The 17446-nt window shown below is 40.2% G+C and overlaps 1 protein-coding gene across 1 annotated transcript in view; it reads left to right on the forward strand.

Moving 5' to 3' along the window:
• LOC121379510 overlaps window positions 1-17446 on the forward strand; it is a 133559-nt gene that overhangs the window by 105466 nt on the left and 10647 nt on the right. Inside the window, exons 32-33 of the mRNA XM_041508154.1 lie at window positions 7132-7284; window positions 9669-9791. Of these exons, the coding sequence (XP_041364088.1) occupies window positions 7132-7284; window positions 9669-9791 (276 nt within the window). The remainder of the gene's footprint in view (window positions 1-7131; window positions 7285-9668; window positions 9792-17446) is intronic.

The raw sequence follows: 17446 nt of genomic DNA on the forward strand, positions 1-17446 counted from the left end.
TACTTATTATATCGGACATTAGTTCAACACATATTGTTCGGTCGCTGTAGGAAGGTCATGTCGGGGGATGACCCGCACGAGTTATGCCCAGGCTGTCGTGTTCTGTGTCAAGAGGGGAACCAGTGTGACACTTGTTCCGGGCTGTCGGCGGAAGAGTTCTCTTCCTATTTGAAGATTGTCGCAGTGAGAGCTAGGAAGACTGAGTCATTACCAGCTCCGGTTTCTGCTGCTCCATCATCGATTGCAGACTCTGTTGCTGATGCTTTGAAAACTCTATTACCAGCGATGTTGAAGAAGACTATGGCTTCGATGGCGGTCGCCACGTCTTTTGTGGGTTTTGATGCAGGGGCAGATCCAGTTACGGCAGGCTCCAGTCCAGGGCAGTCTACACCCTCGGTGGTGCAGGTGGCACATCTAGTGGCCTCCGTCCGATGGTACGGTTACCAGTAAATGGCCTGTGAAGATCGCTTCCACCAGTAAGCGAACTGAAACCTGTCAAGGAACTGAATCGAAGGATTCTGGATCGCACCGCATCCGGAGCCATTCCCCACGGGTCCATCGGACCTTCAGCACCGATCGTCAGTTGATGCTGGGTCCAAGGTTTCCACCGGCTCTCGATGGGACTGCCCATGGTCCATGTCTTCAATTGCGGCAAGCACATCGGACCGTCCTGCCTGTGCCAGGGTACTGAGGCACTTTCCGGATGATGCGTCGGTGCCTTGACCACATGACTATGCATGATTGTCTCGCCGCAGTGTATGAGATGCTGCTGTCGCTGCCCCATCCACCAGCACTGTCTAAGAAAGGACCAGTTCCAATGATCGTGACAGACGTTCCACCAGAAGATGTCGTCATTCGGTCTTTAGCGGCGGGGACGTTGGTATCCGATGTGGCGGTGGATCTTGATCGGACCTTTAAAGACACAGCATCCTTCATGTCTTTTCTGCACGTATCCAGTCTTCAATATGTCATTCAAGGACAGTGCTTCTGGGTTAGATGATGATGTGTATTGGTTGGGAAAATCGTCACAGGTTGAGCTTTCGGATCAACAGGTCCAAACTATGATGCCGATGTCTCTATGTGCTGTCATACTTAGATGTCTTTCTGGCAGCCATGCATGGCTACACAGGTGAAAGATTCCCGGTGCTATGCGTTGTTCCAGCAATCTGCACAGATGTTGGCTTTTCTTACTTCATCCATTACTTCCATGTCGACCATGTTGACCCACCATCATCATCAGGCATATTTGAAGCGAGCGACTTTGGATTCTCAGCGGAAGTAGGAACTCCTTGCTCAACCATGGTCGTCATGTACCTTGTTTGCGGGGAACACTTCCGAGGTGGTGGATGCTAATGACAAAGACCAGCAGTCTACAGCGACAGTTAAGGCTCTCCAGCTGATGAGTGTAAGAATATGTTTACTGCGCAGACTTCTTTTAAACATTGGCGAGGTCCCTTTTGCGGCAACTCAACATCGTTGTCTCCCAGACAAGTAGCCTTCCGGTCCTCCAGCCAGAGGCCAGGGGAAGCCGTTCAGACGTTGACTTCGGTTCAGACCAGTGACTTAAACTTGACACTTCTGGTGTGTCCTACACCGGTCGAAATGACCACGGTCGAAGGTTGACTTCGCCTTTATTGGCGAAATTGGGAGACTCTATGCGGCGATCAGTATGTTTGTCTGCAAACACTCCCTTGACGCTTATGCCCCCAGAAAGGTTTCACTAGGCTACACATGTTCAAGTACTACAAGAATTGGTGAACAAGTTACTGGAGAAGAGTGATATCCGCAGAATTCCGTTGGCAGCCTTAACACCGGGATTTTACTCTGACATCTTTCTCTTACCAAAGAAAGACTCTCCAGATCTGCGGATGATACACAACATGGCCTACTTCAACGACCATTACTTATATCCTCCTCCAGCGTTCAAGATGTTAATTGTTTGAGATGTGCTTACTGTGGTTCATCCAGATGATTGGCTGACTTCACTAGACCTGAAGGATGCTTATCTTCATGTGCTGATTAATGCCGCTTACCACTGATATCTGAGGTTCATTTTTCTAGGCAGCCGAGTGGACAGTCCTGCCTTTTGGAATATCCGTGGCTCCATGGTTTTTTACCAGAATTACTGCTCCGATGTCACAGTCCTTCACCACAGAGGTATCTGCTTTTACCCGTACCTGGATGATTGTCTGATGAAGTCTCGAATCAATACTCAACTTTCGATCCATGTCGATTTCGTCCTGCAGTTCCTTCAGTCTCTCGGGTGGATTATCAACCTAGAGAAGCCCTTGTTGAATCCAACTTGCAGTTCATCAATCGTTGGACGATGATCACCAGGGAATTGTCGTCTCCGATGTCTTTCCACGACTGGCAGAGTCTTTTGGATCTCTTGACGTTGGGCACAGGACTTGACGCTCAGAGGTTGACTCCAGGTTTGTTGAATCCAGTTGTTCCTGAATTCTTACATTCGGTACAACAACCCAGAGTTGGTGCTCAGCTTACCAGTCAACCTGCAGCCCAGTCTTCGATGGTGGCAACACCAGTCAAACATCTTAGACGGAGTCTCTTTGCGGCCCTTCCAGGCTACTCACCATCTGTTCGCCGATGCGTCCCTAGAAGGTTGCGGAGCCCATCTCAGCAACCAGACGTTGTCAGGGCTGTGGTCTCCAGAAGAAGCCGATCTACACATCAATTTACTGGAGATGTTGGCTGTTTACAACACTGTCCTCCACTGGCGTCCAAGGTTGATTGGAGCATCTCTGATGATGGCCACCAACAGTGTTACTGTGGCGGCTTACATCAGTCGCCAGGGCGGTACTCACTCCAGCAGTCTTCTGCAGATGGCATTTCACCTGTACATCTTCGTGGACAGTATTTCTCTGCGGATACATGCTCGACATATTCCAGGGATATCCAATGTCCTTGCAGACAGTCTGTCTCGTCCGTCAGCACTGCAGTCAACCGAATGGATGCTGCATCCGGAGGCCTTTCGATGGGTGTGCAACCGTCTGTGGACACCAAACATCGATTTGTTTGCAACACAGTTCAACCATCAACTTCGAGTTTATGTGTCGCCGGTACCAGATCCAAACGCCATAGATCTTGATGCCCTGGCCATCAGTTGGGACCAGATGGATGCTTATGCTTTTCCGCCTCCAATACTGCTTCCCAGGGTGCTGCAGAGATTCCAGCAATTCCACTGTTGTCTTCTGTTGATCAACCAGGTTGTGGTTTCCAGACCTCATCAGGCTAGCAGATCCACATCCACTGCCTCTGCCAGATTGGGATCATCTGTTGCTGCATCCCACATCACGGTTACACCATCTGCAGCTATGCTTGTTCCAGCTACAGGCATGGACATTATTACCAAAGGCTTGAAGAAGAAAGTTTTTTCTTCCAAGACCTCTGAGGTCATCCTGAAGACTCCACTGCAGCGTATAATGTTCGATGGCTGTGTTTCCACCGATGGTGTATCCAGCAGAAACTTAAACCTCAGACTATTCCGGTGCCTCGTCTTGCTGACTTCCTGTTGTAAATACGTACATCTCTGAAACTCAAGGGGTCGACCATTGTGGGTTGCGTTTCTGTGGTTGCTACTGTTCGTGATCCAGCCACTGGCACGAAGTTGTCTAACATCCCTGAGATACATAAGATGATCAAAGTTTTTAAGCTGGAAGATCAAATCCATTGTTTCCGTCCACTGAAATGGGATTTGAATCTGGTCTTGCAGTCTTTGACTACGACACCATATGAGCCTCTAGAAGAGTCCTCCTTAGAAGCTTTGACATAGAAGACTGTCTTCTTGCTGGGTTTTGCTACAGCTGCCTGTGTTTCCGAAATTCATGCCTTAGATGTGGACTTGGTTCGGTTTCACCGTAAACACAGTTCTGTTACCCTGGGGCTCCTTGTGAACTTTGTGGCCAAGAATCAACTACCGGACCAAGCACCTCGATCATACGTGGTTCAAGCTTTATCTTCCATTGTGGGTCCGGACGATGTGGAAGACTTATCCTTATGTGCGGTGAGAACTTTGTATCACTACATTGAGAGGACTCGCTCCTTTTGCCAACGCTGTTCGAGATTGCTCCTCTCCTATCACCACAACCACTTGAAAGATATCACCAAGAATACTGTGGCTACTTGGATCCGGTCTACGATCCTGTCTGCATACCAGAAGGAAGGTTTGCCTGCACCTTCAGCTTCCAATCCGCATGAATTGCCTGCATTGGCTGCCACCACATCCTTGCACTGTAACACATTCAGCACATACTTACTGGTTGTTTTTGGGCGACGGACTCCATCTTTGCTAATTACTATCTGAGGGACGTCTCTACTGAAGATGTAGAGGGCTTTCATCATTTGGGTCCGGTGATGGCTGTGCAGACTCTGGTGAACACTAGCTGTCCATGTCGCCGTTGAGGTTGCTGTTGGATTCTAGGCTGCACACTTGTTAAGACTTTTGTTCTTTGCACTTTTAACATGCACTGGTGCTGGAACTTTTATCTGGATAACATTTGCCTTGCACTGCACTCGGCCATGTTTCCAAATTGGAGTAACTTTTCTTTGGTGTACTGGACAGAAAACACTCATGGGATTGTTTAGCTCAGCGTTCTGATGGATGTACCCATACTATGTTGTTGCTTGTTTTATTAACACTCCAGTACAATGGGACGTTACCTAATACCTGCATCCCTGGTGGCTCCGTCTTTCCACCCTATCAGAACTTCTGTGAGATGTGGTTTATGTTCTCCTCAATCCATTGATTTTAGGAGCCATACTTGCCACTACTGATGGATGCCGCCTTTTCCGGTTGTTGTTATTAACATCACCTGCATTGGTCTGTGACAGGCATCCCTTGGAGGAGGGCTTACCGTGTTTGGCCTCATTCTTCCACTTGTCAGTCTCCATCCGGTCTTTGGGAGATAACAGATGCATCTGCGGAAAATTTCGGAACCCACCGCTATCTGTGGAATGTTGCACTTGTTTTGAGGACAGTAAATGTTGAAAAGAAATAGAGAAAACTTGGAGTGTTTCTCTTTTATGGATACATTACCTGTCCTCAAGGATTTATTCCCGCCTGAGCCTCCCCACTTCCTGTTATCCGTGCGATGCGCTCAGGGAAAAAAGAAGGAAGTTATAGTCACATGACCAGAACTACAGGCAGCATAGAGTAGAAGAATTTTAGGCCATCCCATTGGTTGTTGTGATGTTCGGATCAGACCACTAGCGTGAGGTGCACTTATTTTGAGGACAGGTAATGTATCCGTAAAAGAGAAAACACTCCAAGTTTTCTCCAATTTTTAAACAATTCACTTGCCATGGGGCTAGTAAATTTTCAAATTCACTGCCTATGGTGAAAAATTCAGTTGCCCAATTTTAACTGTTTGTAAAACAAAACCAGTAAATTAAAATTTTGCAAACGTAAATGTTGGCTTACAACCTTTAAACTAATAAAAGACTCATTACCGGTTTGCATATTACGCAAGTATTAGAGTAACAAATCTTTGGGTTCCAGTGCATAAAAGAAAATTTTTTACAATACGATGAACTTGAGTCAATGTTTACACTTTTTAAACTTGAATAAATTTACATCGGTAGGTATATTGATGTCATGGATGGGTCAAAGATTACTGGTGACCAACTTTATGTTGCATGTGATAGCAAATTGAAAGAAGTGACTTGTAGATGTTTCTTTTGTTTTTGTACGATCATAGAGTTGTAGATTTAAACAAATGTTTTTTGACCACTTGCCAACGGGCTCGCAGACAAACACCACTGGCCTCGGGCATTGGGCCACTGTATTCTAGAACCTCTGATGCATGGAATATTCATTTCTTCACATCACGTTGTGTGAAATTTACAAAAAAAACCCCACCAGATCTTCCAAAATGGAAACTGAAACTGTAAGTATCAAATAGAAGTCTTGGACATTATATCTAGAGGGCCATGCACATACCTTTGAGTGAATAACTATTACACAAATTTGAATATACATGTGTGAAAATAATTAGCCATTTAAAATAACATGAGCGATCTACAATCTACCACAATCAGCCATTTGACATGGGTTTAGAAGTTCAAGTACATGTGTCTTGGGTACATCCTCTGTATTCCATGGGAAACGTGTCTAAGACTGGGACCTGCCATGGAAAGCACATGGAACATTTTGTTCAGTATCGCATTACAGTTTGCTACGCAAGTTTCGGAGATCACTACACAATCTTAAAACATTAAACAGTACTTGACTGACTAAAAATATCTCTAATCAAGATTTTGAAAACAAAATCTGCCCTGAAGCTCATTTTTCATGTATACTGTTCGAAATAAGTAGGTAATATTAAAAAATTACGCAATATGACAAAGATGTTTTAATATTTGTCAGAAGATATAGTAATTAGTGGGAAAGCAGAAACACTCATGTGACAAGTCATTGACAAAAAAAATTTCAAATCGAGAGGGGGGGGGGAGGGGGAGTAGAGAGACAACATTTGAAATTCAACAAAATACTTCATAATTGAATTAACTACTACAACCAGTGAACTACTGACTTTGATAATTAAATTGCTTTTAATTCCTTTTGAAACAATTGGATTAAGCATTCTCCAACACCAGTTGATCTACTGCAGGAGATGATTTTGATGTGGTTCGGTTGGAAGATATATGGTGGGAAAATTTTATTAACTTTTCTTATGGCTATAAAATTGAGGTGAAATAAAAAGTTGGCGAATGCTCCCAGTTCTTGTCTTCCAACTCCATTTTTGCACATGACACTTAACAGTTTGCAGCTCATTATTATTAGTTCTTTATCATGTGGGATGTTTCATCATTTGTGATGCAACTCCTCTTTTAGGCGCGTGTCCTGGTGAACAGGTAGATCAAACATTTTAGGTTCTCCACGTATGCATATTACTGACTGCTATGAAATCTTTTTGGGGGGGTGACAACTAAAATTGTAGTATGTATCCATTTATAAGCCTTTAATATTTATTTCTGGGAACCCGACCATACCTTTAAAAAAAAAAAGGCCCGACCTTTTTTCTTCCTTTGTTTTCTGCCCCATATCACTCCATGGTACAGCCCTGTAGTACAACTCTGCTACTTTAAATCTTGATGGATTTTTCTCAATTTCAGAAAAGTGCAAAGCTGGCACCAGGTTTGTGGATGTGAACTCTGATTGTGTTGACTGTAGTAAGGAAGGGAAGTACCAAAATGCAGCTGGACAATCTGTCTGCCTGTCATGTCCAGGAATAATGACGCCATCAGCTGATGCCACACATTGCATCTGTAAGTATTACTGTTACTGTTACTTTATTTACGTGGCAATATCCAAAAGAGGTTCAGGCACTTGTAAGTATTAATGACAGGAACAGATAAGAGGTACAGAATTCTCTTTTTCAATGATACCTCATGTCAGAATTTCAGAATGGCTTGCAATTCTATGTTTGTGAAGTTGAGGGATGCAATTTAAAGAATATTTTATGTCATGTGTGAAGTGGATTCACAGACTGTCCATATGTTTACTTTGATTTTGTAAATATCATGGAATATAGTGATAAATATTCCCTGAACTTGGTATTAAGACTGATATCTAAACAACTACATTAATTGTTGTGTTATTAATGAGTCTATTACTGAGTCTATCAGTTGGTGACATTGTAGAATGTGTGTATCAATAACTACCACCCCCACCCCACCCCACAACATCACCTTCATATCATACCCCATTAAACTGAATGTTTTCATCATTTACAGTAGGACAGCTTTCAGAAGTTTCCTAAAGTGGACCATATTTTGTAGGTAAAGTCCTCGTATCACCCTTGGACTGATAATATTATTTCTTATGTACTAGTACAGTTACCATATTTTCCTGTGTGTTATGCACACTTCTTTTTTCAAAATACAGATTTAAACTTGGACGGGAAGGATGTGTGCATTAATAACAGATTTTGAAATCTAAAATAGCAGGTTAAAAGAAATATGTCCTGCTTGAAAGAAGATAGCATGGAGTGAGGGGAGAATTTGGAATAGTGTGTCAAAGAGTAGGACCTCCAAGATGTATTTTAGAGCATTACGGAATAAAAATAGAACTAAATCACAAGCTAACAAACAGATGAGATAATTGCGTAGATACATCTCCTTCTTGGAAAATGACCTATTGTTTTTAGCAGGTGCATTTCTAAAACAAAATGAACTGTTTTTCACTTTTCACAGGCAAAAAATGTCCAGTGGTCATTGATGAAAAAGCTTGTTTTTAATTTCCTTGGTCTCTCAATTAGCCATTTCCAGAAAACCGGAAATATGACACTACTACAAAATAGGAATTTACTTGTGGTGTGTGTGTGTGTGTGTGTGTGTGTGTGTGTGTGTGTGTGTGTGTGTGTGTGGTTTAACCTTCTGATTACTGCAGGCGAGGTATCTCGCCTGATGTCACACACATCGATATACTGTATACAGTGTATATTCCCAATTCATATTTCCAGCCATTTTGTACATGGCGCTCACTGGAAATAATAATATAACAGCAAATAGATTAATTGAGAGTAGGACAGCATTAGTTTTTAATTTTTCAATGGAAAATACCTGGGAATTTTGAGTTGAAAAGGTGGTTTTTGACAAGTATTTTCGATGGCGGAACGTCATGATTTTTAGGAATCAATATCTGATAGTGACGGCTAATTTGAAAATAAATTTGACTGTTTTACCAACAACGAAAATAATGGACATAAATACTGGACATCTGGCCACAAATGCCCATAAATAAATATGACTTTTTAAATTTTTTACCTAATTTTAATCAACATTAACTGATCTAAAATATAAACAAATTTTGAAAAACCCACAAAATAATACTTAACGATTAAAATATAAACTTTATTTTATGTACATGTATTTATAAAAAATTTAATGGAAATATGTGAGTAACAGTTATAAATTTATACCCACTCGACATGTTTTTTGTCAAAAATTAATCCAGTAGTCAGAAAGTTAAAGTTGTTAGTAAATGTGAGACTTGTTAGCCGTGAAAAGAACTGTTGTGAATAGCATTGATTGCACAGTTTAAATAAGACATTTGTTAAATTTCGTCATTCAATTGATTTTTCAGACAAAGTTCTTCACCAGCAGTGTAAAACACACTCTTTGCAGACATGACAGGCAATGAATAAATTATTTGCCAATGTTTAATGACAATTTATATATTTCTGTTAAAACCTGCTTTTCATTTTATACCTCAAACACAATAACAACAAAGTCACAATAGTGACCTATTGAGCTCCATGGTCTAGTGGATAAGTATACAAGTAACTCTACATTTTATACCTCAAACACAATAACAACAAAGTCACAATAGTGACCTATTGAGCTCCATGGTCTAGTGGATAAGTATACAAGTAACTCTACATTTTTTGTTACTTGAATATGCATACTCCTGTTTTCCTTGTTAATGTTGGTGAGGAAAGTACTGTACATTTGCATCCACCATCAGTAAAGTAGATTTTGAAAAATGGTGATCATTTATACTGTGATTTATGTAGGAGTGGGGTTCATAAATTTCCAAAATGTGCATTATATACCAGTGCACAAATTACATGGGGAAAATACAGTACCAAATAGCACTATAAAAGGCTTTTGTTAATTTCTTCATATAACATATATTATTATTAATTCAGCAAAATGTGAAGCGGAGTCGGACTACTGCCAGAATGGAGGAACCTGCACAGTCAAATCTGAATCTGAAGTATCATGCTCTTGTCCCAGTCCATACACTGGGCCTGTGTGTGAAATGCGATCAGGTATAGTTAAAGTCAGTGGTGTTCCAGTGATTGATAATAATCAAAACTTGATCCGATTGGCACTTACGATGTGATGATCGATTATAAAAGTCCATAATGGATTGTGTGGGGAAATGTTAACTGTAACTGTTCCTCCAGTTTAGATGATAAAATTGATGGAAATATACAGTGGTTTGGGTTTGTTTTCATGTGTACATAAAGAACACTTTTATTAAATAGTTAATAAAGGTACAGTTAGCCATTTGCAGGGTTCACACAACAATAGGTACATGGTCCTTATAATTCAAAGCCTTCGTATGGTCATGGAATTCTAACCAGTTGTGTAATTGAATGTTGATCGGTTGGTGCCAACCGATTATAACTGATGATCAATGAGGAAATTCCAACTGATTACCATCAGTAGTTAAAGTCGAGTCTGAATCAGATGTATCATGCAAGTGTCCTATACTTTGGATCCAAGTGTGAAATGCAATCAGGTATAATTATAGACAAATTGGAATCTGAAGTATCATGCTCAGTTCTTTTATTGCTTTAAGCTCATGTCCCAGTCCATACTTTGGATTTCTGTGTGAAATGTGATTAAAGTTTGAACCACATTGTTAAAAACTATGATAAATTATTCTCCTTCCTTTAATTACTGATACATTTTACCCACATATTGTCCAGACATAAATTATTTTTAAAAAAAACATTACAATGATACAAATTCCACATACAAGATGATAAATGCATCATCTATCTAGACTTCACTAAGATCTAGGACAAAAAGCATGCAATTTTTCGCTGTCTGTCATTTTAATTTCTTTATGGAATACTCTTCAAGAGAGGATGAAGCATCTGAAGTATGTGATGTAATTAATATGATGTCATCACGATTGCTCTTATATCACAACACATTATGACATTGTTAGATTACATCATATCCGTTCACCCCTCTTGGAGAATATTCCATAAAAAGGCAAAATGGCAGACAGCACAGAATTACATGCCTTTTTGTCCTATGTAATCTCAGTGAAGTCAATATATGTGACATAGGTACCATCTAGTACCGTATATTGCCGTGTATAAGCCGATTTCGTGTATAAGCCGACCCCTTAGTTTGACCCACGATAACTGCTATAAAACGATCAGTCCCGTGTATAAGCCGATACAAAATGACAAAAGTAAATACGGTAGCTGACCACTTATTTTACTATGTAAAAATATACCGGTATCCCGGGATTGTCTCATTCTTGTTGGTATCGTCAGCTGTTTTAGCACGTAAGAGTGTAACCCATTCCTCATATTGATTATACCGTCGGAGACACCGGCGGTGTCAATGCAATTTACTACCCATAATATATATACTGTATATGTATACTGTAAAACCATTTATTTTCGCGGGTACTTAATTTTCGCGCAATTCGCGCAAAAACATTTAGCGCGAAATTTACAACCCCGTGAAAAATTAATCTATTCTAATTTGATCACCAAATTGTTACTAGACGACCTGATTATAGAAATGTACAATTCCCAAACGTTCAAAAGAACACAGATATATGGACCCAGATATATATGGTGTGTAACAAAATAAACAAAACAAAATCATTTTCAATTAATTTATTACAAAACAAACAATGCATGTAATACAGTGATTGAGGAACAACATACATGGGAAAAGGAATTAAACACTGCTTACTAGTAGGTATTTAAAGTTCTTACGTAAGAATGAAGTTGGTGAAACTTGCCCATCTATTGTTAGTCACTTTATGTCAATCAACAAAAATGCCGGCTTTGCGAAAACCTTTCATGATCAGATTCTTTTTCTTTGACACAATCTCACACACTTCAATTAGCCACTATGCATGAATTGGTTTAACAATGCTGGTTTTTATGTCAACATTCACATTTTTAACACTGTCCTCATTTTCAGACTCTTCCTCGTTTTCATCCAATTTTTTTCCAACTTCACTTGCGTACCACACATGAAAGCACCGTTTCAATAAATCTTTGAAAATTCTGTTGACGGTTAAATCCAATGGCTGAAGCTGATCCGTACAACAAGCAGGAATGTACACAATCGAAATGTGGTTTTTTTGTTAACAGTTCGCGTATTTTCTCCGTTCAGTGAGCTTTGTAAACGTCAAAAAGACACAAGGCTTTTTGATCATGTGGCAGGCCAAGTTCTTTTTGGGTCGAGGTCACATAAGTTCTCAATGACATTCTCAATAAACTGGAGCATGCTCGATTCGTTACTCCAATGTGTTTCTGTGTGAGTAACGTCCCAATCGTCAGGAAAGTTTATATTTGGATGGCACCGGTCTGTTTTCCCCACATAGATTACCTGTGGTGGTAACATCTCTCCACTCATAGTGATTGCTAGCAAAGCCGTAATTTGACGTTTGTCGTCAATGCCCGATATCGTCACCTGTTTTGCACTTCGTTGTTCCATTGTCCAATCGCCCCCGGGAATGAGTGAAACTCCAGTCTGGTCCCAGTTGATTATCAACTTGTCAGGAATAGAATCTTTACTCACGGCATAAGACACACATTTAAGAAACACCTTCTTAATCTCCTCGAAATCACAAGGGAGTTTTTTTACGTCTTTTGTCCCTTTACGTTTAACAAACCCCATCCGACGCAGAAACGATCTAGCCCAATTAAGGAACAGTTAATTCTACGTCACCTCCGAATTCTTTTAACATGGGTTTGTGTCTTTTCCGTAGAATTCCATCTGCTGCCGCCAAAACCATTCTAACATTTATTACTCCTCCTGCCAATCGTGTCTTTTTAATCCAGAGTTTTACTTCTTCTTCTTTATCTCCTAACTTTGGTCGTTGCCCTCGCTGTGCTTTAACCAGTTGACGTGGTGTAGCACCTGTGCGTGTCTGCTCTTTTAAGAAAGCCTTTTTCATGCTTCTTATGATCGATGGAGAGTTTTTTGTTCAGTTCAGTTGAAAACCTTCTTGTGGCCTTCATGACTCCCATTTTCAATAGCATAGACAGCTATTTTTGCCCGTATGTTTTCATCATAATTTTGATATTCACCACGCTTTCTCTTTTTTGGATTTTCTTCTGACGTCAGCTTGTCGACTGACGTGTTTGCTGCGACTATTGTTTCTGCCTCGTTTTCAGTCTTGCTTTCACGTGGATTTGGCAAGCCGGGCGTTTTAGGTTAGGGTGAATTTTTTAACCACGAGAGTAAAGACATTTTGGACGGTAGTGATTTACAAACGATCTACGCTTCTATATATAACGACTAAACACAAGCAGCCATTTATTTAATCTTAAAGAGGCCCTTTACCTGTGAAACCCTAATCGTTTGATCTGGTAGAAAGCCTACACGATCAAACGATTGTTTTTGGATCGTCTTAATTGTTCACTGTATAAACACTCATACTAATTTTGTTAACTTTAAAAAAAAATTGTTTAATCAAGGATGCGCGAAATATTAATTCCGCGAACATGGCTAATTTCTTTTAGCACGAAAATTACGCCCCTCAAAAATAAATGATTTTACAGTACCGTATGTGCATTTTGAAAAAAATAACAAATGCTAGATGTGGTTTTAAAATAATTATTCATGAATAAACAGACACATTTATAAATATTTGTCATACATTTATCACAGAAAGAAATACACAAATTATGTATTTAAAATGTCAGTTCATTCACTGTCGTCGGTTGGTATGTCGGTTGTCCTGTAGCCTTCAAATTCGGAATCCAAATCCTGTGATGAAATCATTTTCCAAATCGTTTCATCAATGTTGTCTTCATAATAATCGTCAATTTCCGTGTTTTCTTCAACATCTGCTTCCGCGGTTTCTCATGCAGTTGCTGGTTCGCCATTTGTCTTGTCGGCGTGTATTGGTAACAAGTGCTCTGCAAACAGTGCACCGTCTTCTGACCCGTCCATGGCATTTGAAATTCCAGTCTTGAGGAAGCTGCATACAACCATTGCTGTAAGGATCTGATCCCATGCGTCCTTTATCCACTGGACGGCAGTTGGAAGGGGTGCTCTGCGACGACTGCCGGTTTTGGTATAGCTGTGGTTTCTGTCCACCATCCACTTGTTCCAGAACATATCCCAAACAAGAAGTGATCTGCAACGATGTGGGCCACCAGGTCTCATCATCCACACCTCTTTCAAACACTGGTAATTTATCTTTCAGCATCACCTTTGTTTTAAATATTACCATTGGCTTTAGTTTAGTGCCGTCAGCCATGCAAGCCAGAACCACCGTAAAGTGCTGTTTTTCGGCGCCGCAGGTCATCACCTGAACTGTATGTGTTCCCTTTCGGTCTACAGTTCTATTCCCCAGCATGTCAACGTTCATGGGTGTCTCATCCATGTTTCCTATCTGTCCCAGATCAAAATCGAACTGTTTCCTTTCTTTTATTATGAAGCGGTAAAACGATAAGACTTTGCTGTCAACTTCTGCTGGTAATTTCTGGGCAATGTGTGTCTTTTGGCGAAGTACAGAGTTATTTCTTTCCATAAATCGTGAACACCATTTTCCGGATGCCTTGAATTTCGATGGAATTTCTAGGTCGTTCCTTGTCTTGCAGATATGCATGGCCCGCTTTCTTATCATCATTCGCGTTATGATGTAACTGCACTGACATTGTTCGCTGACCCATGGTGCTAGAGCTTCTTCAAGAGCCAGGTTTGGTGACACGGAATGCCGTTTAGCCTTTTTTGTCTTCGGCATATCAGCAATTGAGTCTTTGTCTTTCCTCCAGTTGCGTACTTGTTTTTCATTGACGTCAAACTGTCGAGCAGCTTCGCAATTGTTTTTCATTTCGGCAAACTCGATTACCCATAATTTAAAACAGGCATCGTATGTCGATCTTTTTCGTTTCGAGCTCATAGTGCAGCGTTATAGCATCGAAGAGAATAGTTATGAAATACTGTACACCAGTATTTATATTATTTTCATATATTACTCTCAACTGATGTTTTGACTACTGTTAATGACATGAAACAATGCCACCATTTTATGATTCGAGAGGCCACACACACTGCTTAATTAATCTTTCACATGTATATACAGACATATCTTTCTTCTTGGTCATTACTACAAAAAAGACTTTAAAGCCCACCACGAGAGGCCATAGTAATGTTCATTGTAATATAGCACCAGCATATTTACGATTGAGTAGTAACAATGCATCCGTGCATTCAGGTAATTAGCATTATTAGTATGACGGCAAAATATCAGTTCAATTGAACTCGGTATACATTTAATCCCTATTGCTCAGCCTCATCCCCCTCCCTCACCCACAAGAAATCTACAGTTCAGAGGTCACAGTAAAAAGTAATCAACGGCTTGGGAAAGGATGGTTTGGAAACGTGGTTTAGCTAAGCCGACAGTAACAATGTTAGGATTATATTGATATCATTCCACTCCAGAAAATACTAGTAACTAAAACTAAACTAAATAACTACCGGTAAATACAAACAACAAAAACATTTCAAGTACGAAAATAGCAATAAACACAAACACATACTTAGGCCAAATATTGTTCGATGTTGTCCAGTACAGTGGAAGAATTTACGTCGAACGAATAAATGGCGGACGAGACGCGAAAGAAACACCACGTGTTTTTACAAAAAAAATTAACACACAATATAGAAAAAGAAAACTACCACTATGTGATGTTTTATATATACATTTTTTCCACACTTGACTGCCATTTACGGGTAAGCTTTGAAGCATAAACGATCGGTTGTATCAAAAGTTGAAAGTTGTAACCACATTAAACCAGTTTTCGTTCATCGGCTGTTCACGATTTTACGTATCGAATTCTAGACTCCCTGTATAAGCCGACCCCCCTTTTTAAGAAGGTATTTCTAGGCTTCAAAACTCTGCTTATACACGGCAATATACGTTTTATGAAATCTGTGTCACTGTAATATTTTTTTCAAGATTTCTATCTGGACAAAATGTGTGAAAAATCTAATTGTAATTAAAGGTAGGAGAATAATTTATCTTAATTGTTAACAATGTGGTTCAGACTTCAGGTATAGGTATAGTTAAAGTGAAATCTGAATCTGTAATATCATGTCCCAGTCCATACTTTAGATCTGTGTGTGAAATGTGATTATAGGTATAATTATAAACAAATATAAATCAAAGTGTCATGCTCATATCCCAGTGCAAACTTTGGATCTGTGAGTGAAATGTGATCAGGTATAGTTAGTCAAGTTTGAATCTGAAGTCTCATGCTCTTGACCCAGTGCAAACTTTGGATCGGTGTGTGAAATGTGATCAGGTATAGTTAGTTATAGAAATGTGATCAGGTATAGTTAGTCAAGTTTGAATCTGAAGTCTCATGCTCTTGACCCAGTGCAAACTTTGGATCAGTGTGTGAAATGTGATAAGGTATAGTTAGTCAAGTTTGAATCTGAAGTCTCATGCTCTTGACCCAGTGCAAACTTTGGATCGGTGTGTGAAATGTGATCAGGTATAGTTAGTTTTAGAAATGTGATCAGGTATAGTTAGTCAAGTTTTAATCTGAAGCCTCATGCTCTTGACCCAGTGCAAACTTTGGATCGGTGTGTGAAATGTGATCAGGTATAGTTAGTTATAGAAATGTGATCAGGTATAGTTAGTCCAGTTTTAATCTGAAGTCTCATGCTCTTGACCCAGTGCAAACTCTGGATCGGTGTGTGAAATGTGATCAGGTATAGTTAGTTATAGAAATGCGATCAGGTATAGTTAGTTATAGAAATGTGATTAGGTATAGTTAGTTATAGAAATGTGATTAGGTATAGTTATAGTCGAATATAAATCAGGAAAACAAATGTCAGAGAAATGGTCCACTGAGGGTGTTCGGTCATTCGACCCATGCACCTCAATCTGGCGAATGTTCTGTCAGCTAAGCTACATCGTGCCCCTACATATTTTAGTAAAGAATGGTCTCCCAATGTGGTTTCCAGGGTATAATCTACCATACATTTTTCGGCCACATTCCCCTAACGTAAATTCCCAATCCAATACCAAACGTTTTCCTAATTACGACCTAACAGTTTCCCAATTAAGATTCCCAAAGTTGCTGAATCATGGTCACTTGGAACTTATAATCCCCTTCATGTGACTTGGTGTGGATTCCACAGTGTTTAGCGATGGCGTCAACCCTTTGTTGTTATGCATGATTGGGTATTGTGTGTCAATGTGCTATTGGCAAAATAGAGTTCTGCTTGGGAGGAGGGTATGCTAAGTGTTTTGTTTACAAATTTAGCTAATTGTATTAGTCTTATTCAACTTGCCGTACTAGCACAACAACAATGCTATACGACCCTGAGTTATAACCTCCACTGCAGAATTATCTCCCCTTGCCGGATGTATAACCTACACCCGCGCATGGGTAGACCGTATATCCTCGGGTTTTTTTATTCTGCAGTCCTCCATTGCAGTCGTGTTCGAGTTCTGTAGTAAATTTTTTGTCAAATTGTCAAATTGTTTATTAATTTGTAATTTTGTTTTACTCTGTCATACGAGGTCTTGTGGGTGATTTACACAGGTGGTTAATGTCTGACACGGCTTCCTCGGGCTCCAACCGGTTGGTTGTGTGTGCCGAGGGGGGTTGTCTTAAACGACTCCCCCAGTTTGATCAGCATTTGTTATGTCGAGCTTGCCGTTCTTGTTGTTTTTGAACGCCAGTGTCATATC

The sequence above is a fragment of the Gigantopelta aegis genome, chromosome 8 (genome assembly GCF_016097555.1).
Source record: "Gigantopelta aegis isolate Gae_Host chromosome 8, Gae_host_genome, whole genome shotgun sequence".
Classification (NCBI taxonomy): Eukaryota; Metazoa; Mollusca; class Gastropoda; order Neomphalida; family Peltospiridae; genus Gigantopelta; species Gigantopelta aegis.